Raw genomic sequence first — 19,976 nt, 5'->3', positions numbered from 1 at the left:
AGTTAGAACCACGGAGTCCACCGATGGAGAAAGTGATATGGGCACTGAGGACATTTTTATACTTTTTAGTGTCTTCAAGTAAACACTGACCAACAGGCCTGGTAAAACCCTGCTCAGAGTATCGTGTGTAATTTGGGGCTCCATCCTCTAGCAAAGATATACAAGAATTAACGGTAGAAAGGGAGAGTTAAGCACATCCCATTTATAGTCGCCTTTTAAATGCTAAGGAGGGAACTTTACAGCATATAAAGTTTGAGATTTAAGTGAAATGGATGAGCTAACACAGTGCTGTGCAATAGGTGCTTAATAAACGCCTGATGATGAAGTTGTCCAGGGTGGGCATCTGCCTCAGGAAGGGCCTGGACCAGAGCTGGGGCCGGGAGCACGGCCTCACCGTGCAGAATGGCATTTGGCAAAGCCCGCCCGAGTCGGACGGGGTGGGAAGGCGGGGAGGGGGCCAGACGCTGCTGCCACCTCATTTTCCCTCTGGGCCCGGAGTCTCATTTCGCTGTTGAGGTGTGTCTGGCAGCTACCCCATTATTCAGCTGCTGTTTAATTTTGTTTTCAAACAGTATTATCAAAACAAGAACATGTGATGGATGCACAGTGCTATCTTAAGCTCTTATAAGCATAGCAGAAGTGATCAGGAGAAATAGTCTGTCCTCACAGTCTTATCTGAGACAGCATAGATACGCGAATGGTAGAAAACCTGACAAGAATCATCACAGACACGTGGAGGAAAGCACAACAAGCCATTACTGTTGTCCTAGACGTAGACAGCATACATTTGTACAGATTTAATGTCTAAAGTTTGCTCTGTTTGGTTTCCTCTGTTTTTTTAATGCTGGATATCACACCCTGTGTCCATTTCCTCACCTTAGATGCGTCTGCTAAGTCTCCGGTCCCTGCTTCTCCCACGTCGTTTGGGCCGTGCGTCTCCAGTGGGGCTAGGCCTTTGCTAACCACCACTCTGCTGTCCCTCAGAAGGGCTGCTTGCCACACAGTGTTCCTGAATATATCCATGGACACAGCCCTGGCATCTAGCCTATTAGCCACGAACTCGTGGCTCTTCATACAAGTAATATATGTGCCCTTTCACTGAATCCCAAGTTTCGGTTACCCCGTCCCATATATTTGATGACACAGCAAAACCCTCATTATAAAGCATCATGCTATGATATGGATTCCATTGTGCTTTGAATCCGAGCCTGTCCTGGTGGACATGGTGATACATAACATCTCTTCTTTCCAGAACATAAAAGAAGAATAACACAAGGGTTTATGCCTCTCTCTCGCTGCTACCAGAACAGCAGGATTCTGTGAAGTTTTGTAATTAGCTGGTCTGCATGCCTCTTGTTTCCGCATTTCTAATTGATTCTGCACCCCGAGTAGTTGCTCTGAAATGCAAATCTGCCTCACCCCTACCTGGAGCTCTATCACTGAACCAGCCAGGGGCTCGCGCAGGGAATGTAGATGAGCCCAGTGGGCCCGGAAGGCCCGCCCGTCAGAGCCCCGCGCCGAGGAGACCCTCAGGAGAGGGGTGCCTGCAGTGAGCCCTCGCTCCAGCTGGTTGTTGCCAGATTACAGGGTTTAAGAAGAGCGAAACGTCTGACAGCTAATCACAAACTGTTTGAAATGCTGTGAGGATCCTCCAGGGCGCATCTGTAAGCTTGTCCTTCCCGTTTGTCCCGGGCACGGCCTTTAGGGCCCGGACCGTGCCAACCTCGGCCTGACTCTCCACCTTCACCTCCTCCCACCAATTCGTCCTCCAAGACCAAACTGCATAGGCTTCTGCAGTGCGCCAGGCCAGTCCACACCCTCATACCCATGGCTTGCCGTTCCCTCTGCGCAGAATACCCTCCCTGCCACCGTTAGCCTAGAGACCGCATGCTCAGCCTTCAGAGCTCGTGTCTGATGTCGCCCCAGGGAGCTTTCCTCACCACCCCTGCCGTTCTCAGATGGCCCCGTGTCCGCTGTGCTCAGGCGTGAACATGGAGGCGCTCGACTCCCTCCCGGTCAGCCTGCCACGTCGGCGAGACCGCGTGTCCCGGCAGCTCCGGCTTCTACATACACCTCGGATCCACTCAGTTCTCCCTGTCTCCACTGCCAGCTCTCTGCTCTCCGCCACTTTAACTCTCACCTGAGAATTCCTTTCACCTTTTAACTTCCCCCTTCCCAGCCCCACTTAATACCTTATCCTCCCACTTAACTGCCCTTCAGTAACTGCCCACTGCTCCTCTCCTGGGAGCCACGCCCTGCCCACTGGCCTGCACAGCCCTGCACGGCCTGTTCCACCTGCTCTCCAGGGCCCTCCCGGTCCGTCCACGCTCTCACCCGCTGAGCTGCAGCCCGCCGCCTCCGCTCAGTTCCTCAAACTCTCCAGAACCGGACCTTCATACACGCTGTTTCTCGTACTGGAACTCTCTCTTCCCTCCACTCAGAGCCTGGCCAGCTGGCTCCTTACCAGCCTTTTCGTCTCAAGTTCAACGTCACACCTTCACAGTTTTCCCTAACCCCTCTGTACCTAAGCACGACCCCAGCTCATTCTCCATCACTGCCCTTTATTCATTTCCCTCAGGACCCTCATTCCAAGTTGTAATTAGATCTCTCTCTACACACTCTTCCTGACAGGCTGTGCCCACAGACTGTAAACTGTGAGAGCTGGGACCACGGGGTCGTATTCCCAGGGCCCAGCACAGAGCCTGACCTGGGGTTGACGCTCAGACATTGGGAGGACCAATTAGCAGCTGAACTCTCTAGTGTATCTCTTCGGATCCTGAACAGTCTTTGCGATTGCCCACATCCGTGGGGTTGTCCCCCGTTTCCTTACTTGTTTATCTTCTGTTAGACTGTGAGCTCCTTGGGGGCAGGGACCGTCCTCATGTCTGTGCACTCAGCCCCTGGCACACAGTATTGATGCCAGTGGATTTAGATCAGTTGATTGTCAGCCTGCTTTGGCACAGGTAAGGAGGAACAGATCCTCTAGCTAGTTTTACCGTGTGAGTATTGCATGCCTCAAATTATACATTTCTGATATTTGCATATTTATTATTCAGTTTTCTGTAGTGATGACATTTATCATGGAACCAAAAGTCATCGTAAAATGGCACCCCTTTATGAGGACCTGACCATTCAGACACCCTCCCCATTTGACCCTCGCGTTTTCACAGATGGACCATCTTTCTGATGGTCCAGCCGCAGTTGGTTGCAAAGTAATTGCATTAAGTCAATGAAGGTGATTTTGGAGAACTTCGCAGATGTCATGCAAAGCCGTGGACGGTAAGGGGTTTGTTACATTAAGTGAGGAGAAAACTACTGATCAGAATGATGACATAAGTGCTTCAGAAGGTAATGCTTTGTGTATCAGAAGGTTGAGAGGCCTCGGGAAAACTGATGGAGTCCTCAGATATTTTGTAAAAATTCCTTTTTGATGACAGGACTAGGAAAGGCAAACATGAAATGAAAGATAGATATCATATTGTGCCGGCATATGGTTTTATCAAAAGAATCACAGTCAAGTTATCGATCAACTCTGACTCAGTGTTCATTCAGGAAACTAGCTCCTGGTTGCAATAATAAACCTAAGTTTTTTCTAATATCAGATAAAATGAAATTCGTTTTCATAATTTTTTTCTCAAGATAGAGCCTTTGTCAAACCTTTTCATTCCTATTTGCTATCCTAAATGAATTCGTTTTAAGTGATCTTTTCCCACCAATCACCCTTCACTAACAGGGGCTCCTGCAGAAGCATGGAGACAGACCCAGCCCCTGCTCAGACGTGCACCTCAAGTCCATATCAGAAATGCACCGTAACTGTAGCAGCAGCATTTCAGTTACTTGCCATCTGTCTGTGATCATGTAAAAGAAAGCTTCTAACCAAAGTCTATTATAGACACTGCATCCAGTCCTTGAAGATTTATGTCCCTGAATCTTACTGTGGTTTCTCCTAATGACTGTTTCTAGAGGGCAGAGCACCAGGAAGACACGGACTCATCCACTGTCACAGGAGCCACAGAGGAGTTGTTCTCGTGTCTGAAATCAGGAAAACGTGTAGTGGCTTAATATCTAGAGCCAGGGTCCACACTGTGGCCCACAGGCCAAATCCAGCTTGCTTCCCGTTTTATCAGAACACAGCCATGCTTATTTGTTTACATATTGTCTACGGCTACTTTCACACTTCCGTAATAGAGCTGAGGAGTTGCGACAGAGATCATATGACCCACAAAGCCCCAAATGTTTACTGCCTAACCCCTTCCAGAAGAAGTTTGCCAACCGCTGATCTAGAGCCAGATTGGGAGCAGAGCTGTGCGGATGTCCCGTTAGTCTCTTTTTAAGCTGCCACCTTCTTTCTTTACACCAAAAGGACATGGAAAGAGTTTCAGTGTCAGTAATGGTGGAGTGGCTTGTAACAGACTAACCCTCCCACAGATAACTATTATGTGTAAACTCTGGACAAAACATTAAACAACTCTCTGAAGGTACTGCCAAGCAACCAGATGCAGTTGGGGACTGAAAAGGGAATGACATTGAGTGAGACTCACATTTTCATGGCTTTTCCCCAGAGGGCACTCCCCAGACCATGCAGCACAGGGTAGCTAGGACTCCAGCAGAAAGACTGTCTTTTTAGCTTGCAGTATTTGAGGACAGAATGCAAGGTTGCTAGAGCAGCTGGGAAGGAAGGAGGCAAATCCCAGAAAAGATGGATCCAACAAGGAGGGAAGCCCCAAAAATCTGCTTGTAAATTCCCTTCAAGGCTTTGCTTAACCCCCAAATTGTGAATGCACAGGGGCGACACTAAGAGACCCAAGAGAAACCAACAGCTGGAGGGGTGACAAGACGGAGCGGAGATGCGGCTGCTGCTCATCACAGGAAAAGGAGAGTTTGGAGTCCAGTCCTGCCCTGTTAGAGGGGGTTGATAAACACGTTGGGCTTCCCTTGAAACTTCTGAAGGGCCATGTCTGAAGAGTAGAGACCCAAGTAGACCCACCCTAACCATGTGTAAAACCAATCTCAGGTTGATTAGCCAGTGTTTTAACACTCTTCAGAGAAGATAATGGAAACCAGATGGTTTAGAAATGTTCAAAGATTTAAAGGAAAAGTAGTCTTTTTTTTTTTTTTTTTAGGAAAAGTAGTCATAATCTACTTAACTACAGATGGGGAATCTTACACAGAATGGCAACTAATAATCAGACGGAAATGCTAAAACTGAAAACTGTAATAGTTAAGATGAAAAGTCCACTGGATAAGTGACCAAACAGAAGAACAGAGTGGAAGAATAGGAACATAGTCTTAGTACCATAGGGACAAATTCAAACAATCTAACATATGTGTAACTTGAGACCCAGAAGTTGTAAAAAGGGGGGAAGGAGACAGAAAGAAAAGATATTTTGAGAAATAATGGCTGAAAATTTCCCAAATTTTGGTGGAATATATCAACTCGCAAATCCAAAAGTTTAGCACACTCGTAGGTACAAAGAAAACCACATCTAGTTCCATCATAATCAAACTGCTGAAAACCAAAGTTAAAGAGACAGATCTTGAAAGCAGCCAGGGATAATAGTATAGACACATTATGTGTGGGACACAACAGTATGAATGAGGGCCAGCTTCCCACAGAGTCAGTGGAGGCCAGGAGACAGTGGAGCAGTGTATCTTTAAAGTGCCAAAATTATCCATCTGCCAAAATTATCTTTAAAATATGAAGTCAAAGTCATGACACCATTAGAAGAAGAAAAGCAGAGAGGATTTAGCAGCAGCGGTCCCAGAAAGGTTCTCAGCCTAGAGGAAATGACACCAGATGGTAACTCAGATCCGTAGGAAGAAATAATAACCACTAGAAACAGTAAATATAAAAATCTGTCTTTTTTCTTCTTATTTAAGAGACTACTGGCTATTTAATGCAAAAATTATAATATTGGATTGTGTGGGTTATCACATAGATTTAAAATATTTGACAATAGCACAAAGGACAGTGGGATAAAAAAAATCTTGTAAGGTTCTGATCTTTTACATGAGGTGGTGCATTTTAAACTCTATGTCAACTGTGAGGAATGCATATTGTAGTTACAAGAGCAGCCACTTAAAAAGTAATACAGGAAGGTATAACTAAAAAGCCAATGGACAAATTAATAAGTTAAAATTGAATACTAAAAAATAGTTAATGCAAAAGAAGGGAAGAAAGGAAGAACAGGTTGTTTTTTTTTAATGGAACAAATATAAAGCAAACAGCAAAATGGTAGAACTAATATTAGTAAAAACCAAATATGTCAGTAAGTACATTAAATGTAAAGGAACTAAACATTCCACTTAAAAGGCAGAGGTTGTCAGATTGGATCAAAAGTCAGGATCTAACAATGTGCTGGTTACAAAAGGATTACCTTAAATGTAAACCCAGACATTGCTTGAAAATAAGAGAATGGAAGAGGATATTCTATGCAGATCTTAAGCAAGAGAAAACCATTGCGGTTATATCAATATCAATAAATATCAATAAAATAGACTTGGATATTCAAGGATAAAGAAGGGACATGAAAAGAGGAACATTAGGGAACTTTCCATGTTGATACAAACGTTTTATATCTCGGTGGGATGGTGTTTACGTGGTTGTATACCTACACATTTGTTGTTTTACCAAAACTTAAGACCTTTTATCAAACATAAGATCTTTGCACTTCTCTAAATGAATTTTACCTTACAAATTTAAATGCAAAAAACAAAACAAAGCCAAAGAACCAACAATCTTGTAAAGCATGTTGCCAGAATAATGCATCAAAAATGAAAGCTAATATTGCCTTTGCTCCTGTGACTCTCACCCTTTGGAAGACAATCCAGAGTCTTTTCTACCTAATAATCTAGTTTCCTTAAAGTTGCTTACAGCCTTTATTATTGTTTTTTTTTTTTTTTTTCTTCTCTAATACTTAACATATTTTATTGGAAGTTATCAGGCTTTGACCCCAGAAGCAGGGATCTTTCTCGTTGAGACTAGTAAAACTTCACATGGATGGTCATCTGGGTTTGGCATTTAGTTTGACCTCCTCCTGCACCTAAACAGTTCTTATTCCCTTATTCCCCACTTCTGGCTTACTACAGTGTGCCAGGCGCCTGGCCCAGAGATAAAACGGGGTACTGAACAGACATGCTCTCTTCCTCATGGAGTTTACAGTCATAATTTCACTTTCATTTGTAAAACTCAAATTAGCATGAAAGTTTAAAAGCCAAAGGTTAAGTCATTGGGTAAGAAGTTGTGGAGTCTGTAATTCTGTATATGGAATGTATTCAGATGCTCACTTCTGATGACAGTTCCTACCTGTGTTTTGCGGGGAAGCCACAGAACAGAGAGCCAGAGGAGAGTCCAGTGGTATCTCTCACATCATATGTAGGGGTCAGGTTTCAAAGTCAGGGTGTAAGACAAAGGTCAAGCGTAGGTAAGAGTCTTGTCTTTCAACACTGGCATCACATTCGCTGAGCAAGGTGCTCACACAGATGCCCAGGAACCAGGGTTGACTGGGGAGAGAGCGTCCCATTTTCCATCTCACACTCTATCAGGAGAAATGGCCCACTGAATCAGCCTCGCTGTTTAAATTGTTATTCCTCTCCCTTTCCTTCTCTTCCCTCCCTATTGTATTGGGGCAGGGAGGTGATTGGTGGGAAGGAGCCCTGCACACAGAGTTAAATTCATGTAAATGAGATGAGATCTGTACCTGCATTTGGGAATTGCCACGTGTGTGGAAGATATCAAAAAAGCGAGTTACAGGCCCATCCAAGTCGTGAATGTAAATGTGTACTCATTTCTGTAGCACAATCAGCATTTAGATTACAGGGTTATCTTTTCAACACCCAAACGCAGCCACTTCTCTGGAGAACTATTGACAGCATTATTTTTATGTCTTTGATAGTTTGGGAAGCCAAAGTTTAAAGGACTATTGAACAAATGAATTTGGGAATTATAACATTGAGTTCAACTAAAATTCCTTTTTAGCTGAAACAATTGTTTATAGCACCATATTTAATTCCTATAAAACTGTATTCTAAACTACCTTCTGAGAGGCATTTCAGTGTTACATTAAAAGTTTTTGCCTTTGGTAATTATTGGTTCATTTGCTTTAAAGCATCATGTCATCTTCTTTGGCTTAAGAGAAAGATTACCTTTTGTGCAGGGATAATGGGCTTAAAAGTCTAGTAAAAAACATATTTAACCAGTTTTCCCAATTTTGTTGTTTATTTTTCCCTCTTCTCTGCAGTTTCGTGCCTTAGCGCCAATGTACTATCGCGGCTCGGCTGCAGCTATAATTGTTTATGATATCACAAAAGAAGTAAGACTTACATACCGTTTTCTTTAGACTATTTTGAAAACTCTGTTTTGGTTGCTTAGATCTCCAGTTGCTTTCCTCCTCTGTGTTACAGGAGACATTTTCAACATTAAAGAATTGGGTAAAAGAGCTTCGACAGCACGGCCCACCCAATATTGTAGTTGCCATTGCAGGAAATAAGTGTGATCTTATCGACGTAAGGTAAGTTATTAGAACAGGAGATTACAGTGCTGATTATGTGTTCCTTTTCTTACAGAGCAATATCCAATATAAGAATCTTGCTTTTATTTTATCTCTGATGTTGAAAAATTCCTTTTTGTTGTTTGGTTGGAGTCCTGAAGTTTCAAACTAAAATTTAAGAGTTCAGACGTTTGGAGCTAATTAGATTATATATCGAGACAGGTGTGTAATTTATTTAAACGTCATTTGCATCATACTTGACATTATCTGGGATTAGTGTAGCCCTCAGCTCTCATGACATAGGATACCTGAATGGGGAAGGATATTTTAAGGAAAGCACGTTTATTGGCAATTTCTCTGGACCACTTCCACGATTCCCCAAGCAAGGGCTCTACTTTGAGGGGAAGAGAAACCCCGGTGATTCTCTGGCCATTCCATTGGATGCATTGCTAGTAGTCCCGAGTTCTGTTCTGTTCTGTTCTGTTTTCTTTAACCGTAGAAGGGGTGTAATTGGGAGGACCACGGCGTCAGGGCTCATTCACCAGCCATTCGTGACATCCTTTATCATCATAAATCTGGTTAATTACTGGGTAGGTGGGGATCACATTAAGCTCTTGATGGGCAGAATTTCTGATTTGCAATTCGTTGCCTTCCAGAGAGGTCATGGAGAGAGATGCTAAGGACTACGCCGACTCCATCCATGCAATTTTTGTAGAGACCAGCGCAAAAAACGCGATAAACATAAACGAACTCTTTATAGAAATTAGTGAGTATCTCTGTGCCTTATGGGTTTCCTCTGTGCAGAGCAACTTAAAACAGAATTATCTTGCCGAGTAGAATTTTCTCCTTACGTAGAGTGGTCTAGTCTCTGATACTGTTCTCAGTGGAATGAGATTTGAGAATTTAAGAGTGATGGTGGGTTTTCATATCATGCTGTAAGTGCTGGAGAGCTGCTGCCTGATGACTGTAGCCCTTCTAGGAAGAATGTTGCTACTGAATAAATAATGTGCAGGGCCTAGAGGTCCTAGAAGCTGTCATCTCTCCCTCTTTCTCTCTTTAAATGTGTTTCAATTAGTTGTCCAGAGTCATTGAAAATGAACAAAATAAATGAAGGGAAATGAAATGTGTGTGTAATTCCACTATAAGAAAGCCCTCAAAAATTAATACTAGGCACTCGCTAGTGAAACGTAAGACCACTTTTTCCCACCCTTCCTCTTTCCCTTTCCCTTTCCAGAAGTGTTAATAGGATGACACTAGGTAGGAGAGAGGCTGCTGCGTACCTTTGGGATCCTCTACAGATTGTATCTGTTTATTCATTTCATTCAAATTCATCAGTATATTCATTGAGAACTGTTCCAGGCTCGGGGGAGACAGCGGCGAACAAGATGGGGTCTGCCCCTGCTGTCCTGGGGTGCACGTTCCACTGTGGGAGAGACAGTGAACACACAGATAAGTGAGGTCCTTTCAGATGATGAGCAGTGATAGGAAGAAAATAACGTAGGATGAAGTGAAAGGGTTTCTGCAGGTGGTCGGGGAAGGCTTCTCTGAGAAGGTGATACTGGAGCTGAGACCTGACAGAGCAGGTGTGCAGAGCCCTGGGGTTCATGTTAACTGAACAGGTCAGACTTCCCGTTGGAGGACAGGAGAAAGCCAGCAAAGCACAGTGAACTTACTCATTCAGATCCATCCTTTGGGGGAGGTCTGAGAGAAGTGGAAGGGCCCTTGGCCAACATGTAGAGGAAGGGCCACTGGGGCCAGGCAGGGACGGCCCAACAGAGGAGCAGGCCTGGGGCAAGCGCCGAGACCTGGGGGGCTGCAGAAAGCCCCGGTGACCCTGACAGCTGGCAAGGGCAGGCCCAGCTCCAGCAGGTGGACCACACTGGGATTTAGGCCCTTGGCTGCTCAATTGTTGGGGTTATTTTCGGTGTTATTTTTATTTTTTGATGTTTTTAGTTTGTTCTGAGAACCAGAGATCTGAATTTTATGTAACGTGTCACACTGTTTAAATCTGGCCACTTAATTCACATATTTTCAGGACCCTGTGCAGGCGTGCCAGGCGCATCTGCTGCCTGGGGCGGCTGGTAGAGGCCGGTGTGCACGCTCCAGTCCAGCCCCTGCCTGCCAGCGTTGAAGAGTCATGATATTTATCGTCTTCCTAGATTGTAAATAGCAGTTACCCAGCATTCTTGAAAGGCAGCGTGAAGCCAGTCGGAAATTTTTCACAGTTCAAGCTAAAATATCTAAGTGTGTGGTGTCATGAGTGCTAAAATTATCACTATTTCTTTAAAGTGTTCTTTACTCCAGCAGTATTAAAAAAACAGGAAGGTGGTGAACTATACCAATAATGAAAATTCCTGTATAAAAACTAACCTGTACATACTCATTTTAACTGTGAAAAATAAAAAATATATGTTCAAAAAGATTAGAAAAATTTAAAGAGATGTAAATTGAGTTTATTATTTACTGGGGTGTTGTAAAATTGCATTAGCACAGTGCCTGGTTTGCTAGCTTTTAAAGTCTAGTATACATGCTGAAAAGTGCTCATATCAGAAGTGTAAAGCTCCAGGCATGTTCACGGACTGAGTAGACTCCTGTAATCGGCACTCACTTCAAGACCCAGCGGCGTCCCGGCAGCCTTCCCCCACCTCCCCACCCCGAGGGAGGCACCATCCTGACCGCTAACTCTTCTTGTTTTGCCTGTTTTTATATTTTATGCTTTTTAAAACATACTGGGTTTACTCTCCTGTGTGTGGCGTCTTTAGCTCTACATCACGTTTGGTAGATTCGTCCACATCAGCGCGCGATTCACCCTCATCGCCATAGAGTGTGGCTAGGGCGGGCGCAGCGAGGAATACCCACAGTGCGGATAGGCGTTTGGGTAGTTATGTCCAGTTTCGAGCTGTGACAAGTAGAACCTCTGTGAACATTCTGCTTCACGTCCAACATGTACACGACAGGTACACATTTTTCTTGGGTCTGTTTATACCCAGGAGAAGAATGGCTGAGTCTTCAGGTATGCCGTGCGTTGAGCACAAGTTTACTGTCAAACAGTCTTCAGGGTGGTTATATTGGCACGGACACCGGTGGGGTCTGCGAACCCCAGTCACTCCGACGCGGAGGGGCGGGGTAGTGACCTGCACCTATGGCAGTGAATGAAGTCGAGCACCTTTCCAGTGTCTGTTTACATTTTTATGATATCTAGATATCCTCTTGTGTAGTTTTGCCTATTTTCCTGTTGGGTTTATCTGCCTTTATCTTAGTATTTATAGTTTATTTTGACTATGAGTCCGTTGTTGATTATGTCTATTGGAGAGATGCACTGTGTGCCTTGACTTTCATTTTTTTTTTTTTTTTTTTTTATTTATTTATTTATTTATTTATTTATTTTTGGCTGTGTTGGGTCTTTGTTGCTGCGCACAGGCTTTCTCTAGTTGCAGCGAGCGGGGGCTACTTTTCGTTGTGGTGCACAGGCTTCTCATTTCAGTGGCTTCTCTTGTTGCGGAGCACGGGCTCTAGGCGCGCAGGCTTCAAGTAGCTGTGGTACGCGGGCTCAGTAGTTGTGGCTCGCGGGCTCTAGAGCACAGGCTTAGTAGTTGTGGCGCATGGGCTTCGTTGCTCTGCGGCACATGGGATCTTCCCAGACCAGGGTTCGAACCTGTGTCCCCTGCATTGGCAGGCGGATTCTTAACCACTGCGCCACCAGGAAAGTCCCTTGACTTTCATTTTTGAATCAACTCCTTTAGTAACTTGGAGCTTTTAATCTTGATGTAATCCAATTTATCCTTATTTTCCCTTACGGTTAGCATTTTGGGGCTCCTGTTTAAGAAATCCTTGCATATTCTCAGGTCACGAAGGTGTTCTCCTCTGCTTTCTTCTAAAAATATTTCAGAGATGGCTCTGTAATACCAGCTGTGTTTTCAGTATCCATTTATTGAGAAATAAGTAATGACAAGAAGAGTCAGTAAAGCTTTTAAATAAATGTGCACTGTATTCACAGCAGTGCATATAGGCATTTGAAAGTGCTTGTAGGACGTACTGGAGGACGCTTCCCAGCCATGCGGGCACCGTGCTGTGTACTGCCCTCTCCCTCCCCAACCCCAGATTTGCAGGCTGCTGGATGTGCCAGAGGCTTCAGGCTGGGCACCCAAGGCTTCAGGCTGGGCACCCGAGGCTTCAGGCTGGGCGCCAGGGGCTTCAGGCTGGGCACCCGAGGACCTGAGAGCTGGCAGATTCCCGCTCAGCCTCATTAATGCCAAAGATGCAGGTGTCAGTTCGTTCCATGTTTTCAGAATACCTCAGTGCCAGGTGCTATGCTAAATAGATATTGGAAACATAAAGCTGGAGATCTCTTCCCTTGAAGAGCTTTGGGCCTGATTAGAGGGAGATAATGGAGATAGTTGTGTAAACAAATGTGTAGTAACGTGCTTCTGGCTCCTGACTTGATTTTAGCATCTGAGATACTGGACAGAGTTAGGAAGTGGGAGGGTGTCAGGAACGCCTTTGTACAGGAAGCAGCCCGTGAGTTATCAGTGAGGTAGGTGGGTGGGTGATTTAAGGTTGCTCTCGAAATTGACATTATGAGTCACAGAGCAGTAAAGTGAAGCCTGTTCATTCTCATGCATTGTTGGTAGGAGAATGAAGTGGCACAGCCTCTTCAGAGAGCAATTTGGCAGCATCTGTCAAAATTGGAATTGCACGTCCTTCTTGCATTTGTGCTAGATAGACACTGGGAATACAGTGTCGGTGTCAGATAAATACCCAGGAGTAGAATCGCGTGACCCGGCTCTTCCACGCCTGTTAATTTATCCCACACATGCACTCATGGGTTTACAAACACAGTCTTTGCATTGTTTTTAATAACATCAAAATATTGGAAACAGACTTAAATATCTATCAATAGGGGATAAAGAACGGTACATCCACACAACGCGGTATCACAGAGCTATTTAAAAGAACGCTCTGGTGGAGCAATCCCCAGGATATATTAAGTGAAACAGTATTTGCTCCTGCCCTGGTTTTAAGAGCGTGTGTGTACTGTGCATGTCTGCACACACCTGTCTCTGGAAGGTGGCCTCTGCCGCGACACAGAGGGACTGGCACATTCTGATGCAATTTTTTTAACGTGTAATTTTTTTTAGTTAAAAAAAATGTGTACTAAATGCCATGTGATACCCTTCTTTGGACCCTGGAACAGAAACAGGACATTAGTGGGAAAACTGATGGCATCTGACAAAAGTCTGGAGTCGGGTTGATAGTGATGTTCCAGTGTCGAGTTCTTCATTTTGCCAAATCCCGTGGTAATGCTATAAGATACCAAAATCAGGGGAAACTGGGTGAGGGGGATACAGCAGTGCTCTGTGTTATCTTTGCAACTTTTCTGTAAATCTAAAAGTCTTCCAAAATTAGAAGTTTTTTCAACTTTTTTAATTTTAATGAAAACTGTCAAATTGCATCTGCGAAATGGTTGTGTCTGGGAATGAACAGATTGAGAAAGTGAAAGCTCATTCCCTTCCCTCCCTTCCTGTCCTCTTGGTTCAGGTCGAAGAATTCCATCCACTGACGCCAACCCGCCTTCCGGTGGAAAGGGCTTCAAACTCCGAAGACAGCCTTCGGAGCCGAAACGGAGCTGCTGCTGACTGAGCCTCGGCCTCCAGGCTCAACAGTGAAGTAGGTGGTCCTGAAAGTTAGCGGGAGGGCTGGAGCCCTGTCGCCAGGGGTCGCCTCGCCGGTCTTGGATCTTCTTCGGGCAACAAGGATTCACAGGAATTGACCGGTTCTGTTTCCTCTTTGGAGACTGCAGCAATAATATTTCAGTCTGTGGACTTCTCTTCTGTAAAGAATCTCTGGTGTACAAAGGGACTACTACATCATTGGCTTTTGACCTTGCTGAGAAGGAGTGTATAATTGTATGGATGGTAGGATTAAATTGTTGAGTAGTTTTGTAATCAAGATTTTATGTAACATTTGTAAAGGGAAAATTAGCACTTTTGTGGTTCTTAAGGGAAAAAAAAGATCTTGTGGAGATTATCATTTCCTTGGTTTCCCATTGATACCAATGATACCATATCCTTGGTATCATTTAGAATGTGGTCGGTTGTCATAAATGGAGGGATGGCAATTATTATTATTTGAAGCTAAAATGGGTTATTTATAGGGCTGATGGAGATGGTTTCCCCCCTGCCGTCTCTAAAGCACTTTCCGCTGGGTACATCAGCCCAGGACACGCACAGTAAACTCCCAGCCGCAGGTGCACGCCTCACCCTGGGTTTGCATCTGGACCCGGTCACGTGCGTGTCACCAGGCACATTATTGGCACCCTTTTCCAGGAAGCTGTCGCGATCAAGGTGGTGGTGGTGGTGGTGGTGGTGGTAGAGAAGCTGCCTGGAATAAATTGAATTGCAGATGATTAAACCGACTAGCAGTGGTTTACAAAGAGAAGAAGAGAGAAAGTAAAGAAAGTGGTGTAAATGCTGTCAATGTTTTATTTAACCGAGATATTTTGGTGGGGGAGACAATGATCTGTTGCTTAGCGTATGTAAAGTTGTAGTCTATATTTACGAGACCATTGCTTACAGATTATAAATTATGTAAATACATTAACAAATTCTGTGTTTCATTCAACACTCCATTTCCTCTCGCACTGTGCCCGCCCGTTTCTCAGCCTGTGCACAGGAGGCGCCTTGAAGCACGCTGACATGGTGCAAAAGCTTAGAGCGCGAGGCTTGCGATCGGTCAGGACTTCTCTGCCTTCCCTCCCGCCACCCCCGCCCTTCCAGTCCCATCTGGAAATCATCGTGAAGACGTATGCCACTTTGACAAGCCTGACTAGCCCTTCCTAGCTTCAGGGCAAAAGATTAAGGTCCCGAGCTCTCCGCATTTACCTACCTGGTCTTGGGGGTAAGTTTCTTCTGGCTTTTACAGCAACCTCAGGCCAACTGTTTCGAGAGAGCTTTCCTTGTTAACAATTTAGCCTGCCTTTCCATTTCCCTTGTTTTCCCTGCCTCTGTTAGTGGTTAACGGGCTCTCTTCCCTCAGGGAGCCTGCTGAGGTTTTTAATGTAATCTAAAAATAAAGCACTGAAGTGAAGTTGGTGAAAATCTGTTCCTGGGCTAATTTGGCACCCTTCCAACCTGAGTATTGTACGGGAAGGAAATGTACAAGATTAAATAGGAAATGAAACAGTTTGAATTTCAAACCAAATTGTGCTTTCAGAGCTATCCTTAAACTGAACAGTTGAAACTTTTAAAAATAATGGTTATTTCTTTGTGCCCCCCCACTTGATACGGTTAGATTGTAATGGGAAAATTATAACTCAGGTTAAGTAAAAAACGATTCCCTTTCCCCTGGTGTATGTCTTAAGCATTTGGAATTGCTTATTCTCTTATCGAAATCATATAGAAGGAATGTAGGTAGTGAAAATTCTAATGTTGTTTTGTTTAAAATACGTGTGGACTCTGTGCCCCTGCAGCATCTAGCTTGCTTCCCAGCGTGAAATTAGCAAGCTTTCAGAGAGAACGCGTGATTCCAAGGGCTTGGCTCTTTACACCTGAAGGTGGTTTGGCTTTGTTTCATATATTTCCAAATGGATCGGGCCATCAGGCCACTGCCCTGGCTTGTCCCTAACATTCCCACTGCTGGGCCTCTATCTCCATGACAACAACACAAAACAAAGGTTGCTGGATTCACGAAGAGGCGATGCGTGTGTGGCCCTCTCCGTCTTTTTTCACCAAAAGATGACACAGATCTGTGCCCTTCACATGTTTTCAACCAAAGCTGTCAGTCAGCTGTGGATGATTTCATGGTGTCTGGGTGCACAGGGAAAGGCATAGTGCCTCGGTGCCTCTCTTATTGGTAAGGCCTCTGAATGCCTCTCATCCTATTGTGACATTTACCGCACGGAGCCCAGAACGGGTCCATCCTTCAGCCCTCCGCAGCCGCTTTCTCATCCTGATTTCTCGTTCTCCTTCCCATGTGTTCCTCATGCGTTTCAGGGCCTCTCTTGCTCTCATTTTCCTCAGTCTGTCTCAGAAATTGCCATGTCTCTGTTTCTCATGTGGTGTCTTTTTAATGCTTAACAATAACAACTACACAGTGCTCTCTCAGAATTCAGAATTCATACTTGATGAGAACAGGGGAAAAATGTTTTCAGTTATCTTGTTTGCTTCTCAAATGCAAAGATGAATATTAAAGTCAGAAACTGTGTTTTATTTTGAGCCCACTTTGGATTATTCACCTGACTAAATGGTGATCTAGTACACGTTTTATATATTCTTTATTCTTATTTCTTATTATGAGAAAATGCTAGATTGTAAAAGAATTGAGTCATAGCCCATCTATAAAAATCTTTTGGTTCTCTTATGACGCAGGGACATCTTTAAAAACTTTGGGGACTGAAAAGAGAAAAATCATTAATTAGCTGCAAGTGTATATTGATTCCTCTCAGAGAAATGGAAATCAGCTCTTTGCAGGTGTCCAATCTTAGTAACCATTGGTCTTAAGAACTCTCCTTTCACATAAGTGTTTTTCTGATTCTGTGATAACTCATTAACTGTCATTTGGTGATTAAAAGAACATAAAGTATGAGTATGATTAAGTGTCCTTCATTTTAAACTCTCTTTAATAAGTGATTAGGGAGAAGTACCTATTGCAGGCCCTTCTGGTTCCAAATGAAACCTCCATCACCTGCTTTTCAGCCACAGGCCACGTTCTACACACAGCAAAGGAAAGGTTTGATTCCTTTAGAATAACACACTTCCTGGTCGCCTGTGTGTGATTTTGTTTGAGGTGCCTGCCTCCCGTTGTACACAGGCTTCCTGGATTCCTCCCCACGTCTGAGAGGATTGACCCTCCTATATTGGAGGCCCGACCTCCTCTAAGTGGGCTGGTGTCCTTCTTGAGGTTATCGGGTTTTATTATTTCTAAATATATAAAAAGGGAAAGAAAACCACATTTAATTTCAGAACTTCTCTTTATGTTTTGTGTTTATTTCTTTTCTATTCTCAAGAAGGAAAATAGGTCTAGGAGACCTTCTAAATTAAACTCTGGGAGATAGAATAATGAAAATGTCCTCGGATGACGATTCCATGGCTTTCCTGGAGGCGTCAAACCAGCATATGTGTACTGTTATGTCATTGTGTTAAAATAGGCAGATTTAATTCAGACTACACTGCACTAGTTGGCATGTCAGCCTCAGAGCTTGAAAAGGCATTTGTTCACTGTTATATGCATCTTTTCATAGGCTGAGAGTAAGTTGCAAAAGAGGTTGTATAAATTCTTATAAGCATTTTTTCACTTGTTTTTTTCAGAACACGCTGAGAACGTGATTCATGGCCCCTTAGTGTATAAGAAATATGCACACAGTATGTTATATATGTGACAGACGAGCCCCCTACACATTCGGATGTCTTTGCAAGAACCTGTATAAGTAATGAGAAAATCCTTTCCTTCTGGGGAAAAGTTATTAGAATCCCCTTAACTCTGATGTATACTAGGTACCTGCTATAGAACATCTGGGGGGGAAATGACAGCCCACAGACTCAGGCTGGCTCTTCTCTCTCAACTCATTAGGCTGCAAGTGTTCCTCCTGTCTCTGTAATGAAAGTTAAACAACAGTGATAAGCTAGAGCGTGGAAACCTGTAAAAATTCTTCATTATTTAAATTTGTTTTAAAGGGACTATAGCAGCATGACTTGTTTGACTGCAAGAGATCGTCCACCTCTTAACAGTTAATATTTTTTAAAAGAAGAAGCAAAGTGTACCTTCAAGGGTCAGGCTGTGACTATATACCTGCCCTCAGCTTGATCCATCAGAAATTTTTAAATGATTCAAGGTAATGCTTAGGAGATGTGTTTTAACTCCTGTGGTACTATGATTCAAACAAACAAACAAAAAAACAGTCCAAGCACCAGATTTATCCAGGAGACAAACATGATAACTGTATAGTTTTAGCAAAGGGAGATGGAGGTGGAATTTAGCCTTGGACTGAAAGAAATGACCTCTGCCCATTTCTCTTGACAGCAGAGTTACTTGTCTTGACTTCCAGTAATAGAAATCCAGGCAATGTGGTTATCCAGTTTTCATGAAATATTAATGGAATTCTGGGGCATTTGTCCTGTTTTATGTGCAAATGAAAGTCTAAAAAAAAATCAGGAGGGTATTACATTTTTCAGGAGCCTCCACTTTTTCAGTCCAAGAGAATGATAAGTGAGCAACCTGTTATTGATGAAGTTTCATTAGGCATAATGAAGAAAGGGAATAAATAGAACCAAGAATCTCCATCTTTCTCAGTTTGTCCTTCAGGATTCTCCTAGCATGTAAGGAAAATGCTTTACTTCCCAAATCTAGAAGGACTTCCAGTGGCATAGATCAACTTTGATTTTTGGTCTGTACCATCAGAAATAACTACTATCTGTGTTCTTTCCTCTTAGAGTATAATCAGTTCCAGATAGGCTAGAATTGTTTGTGGCTTTCAAACGAAAGATTCAGAAGATTATTAAAAAGAAAAATCCAAAATCTTCCATCTTTTCCTTTCATTACCTTGAACATTTTAGATAGATAGTAAGATTAGGATGTGTCAATAGTAGATACTAGAATTGAAACCATGGAGTCTTAACGAATTAAACAGAAATTTTAAAAAATTCATGGCCAGTTCATTTTCAGATTGGTGTGCGTGGTCCTGGCATCCAGCGCCTCGTCAAAATGCTTCATAATTGAAACAAACAGGATTCTAGATAGCTTTCCATGAACAGGAATTCAAGGGCCAGGAATTCAGCCAGTTAATGGGAAATCCTCAGATAGGAATGATTTTTTGAAAGAGCCTTCTATAATTGGCAGTTTTAAACTGCAGACCTTAATCACCTCCTTAATCCTGCAAAAGAAAATGCTCCGCTTTTGATGCAACTTCTTGATTCAGGAACTTTTTCGTGTTTCCAGAAGCAAATTGTTTAAAGCGGTGCTTCAGAGGAAATCATCTTTAAAACAGCATCTCACACACAGGGCTGACAATCTTTACTCAGAATTGCAATTATCCGGGAAACTCCCCATCTTATGTCACGGAGAAAAGCCGAGCACCCCTTCTTCCCCAGGGCAAGCACAGCGCCCACTGAGCACCAGCTGGCGTGGCACAGGCCGGGGGGCGGGGTGGAGCACGCCCCCTCCCACTTCAGGAATCGTCAGCACCCAGCAGCGTGTGACATCAATTGGAGCTTAACCCTTAATTCATCGTTATTAATTTTTTCATGAAATTTATACTTGAATAATCAGTTTCACCCACTGGAAAATGTTGAAAGTGGGGCTTAGATGTGTGTACCTCCGCTGACTGCCTATGCGGTTATTACCTAGTTTAGGAAACTTTCTTAATGTGGTTCATGCACGTGATGTCCAAGTGACTGGTCGATTCAGTGTGGGGAAAATTAGCAGCAGCTGGCCAGTCAGAGCAACTGATTGGTGGCTCTGTTTCTTAAACCATTTGTTGTATTGTGTAGACGG

The 19,976-nt window shown here is 43.6% G+C and overlaps 1 protein-coding gene across 1 annotated transcript in view; it reads left to right on the top strand.

Moving 5' to 3' along the window:
* RAB22A (RAB22A, member RAS oncogene family) overlaps nucleotides 1-17,072 on the top strand; it is a 48,682-nt gene extending 31,610 nt beyond the window's left edge. Inside the window, exons 4-7 of the mRNA XM_068565598.1 lie at nucleotides 8,241-8,312; nucleotides 8,404-8,510; nucleotides 9,146-9,255; nucleotides 14,028-17,072. Of these exons, the coding sequence (XP_068421699.1) occupies nucleotides 8,241-8,312; nucleotides 8,404-8,510; nucleotides 9,146-9,255; nucleotides 14,028-14,125 (387 nt within the window). The 3' untranslated portion in view covers nucleotides 14,126-17,072. The remainder of the gene's footprint in view (nucleotides 1-8,240; nucleotides 8,313-8,403; nucleotides 8,511-9,145; nucleotides 9,256-14,027) is intronic.
* Nucleotides 17,073-19,976: the final 2,904 nt, after the last annotated feature.

Source organism: Eschrichtius robustus, chromosome 16 (genome assembly GCF_028021215.1).
Source record: "Eschrichtius robustus isolate mEscRob2 chromosome 16, mEscRob2.pri, whole genome shotgun sequence".
Lineage (NCBI taxonomy): Eukaryota > Metazoa > Chordata > Mammalia > Artiodactyla > Eschrichtiidae > Eschrichtius > Eschrichtius robustus.
This window is presented reverse-complemented; position numbering and strand designations above follow the sequence as displayed.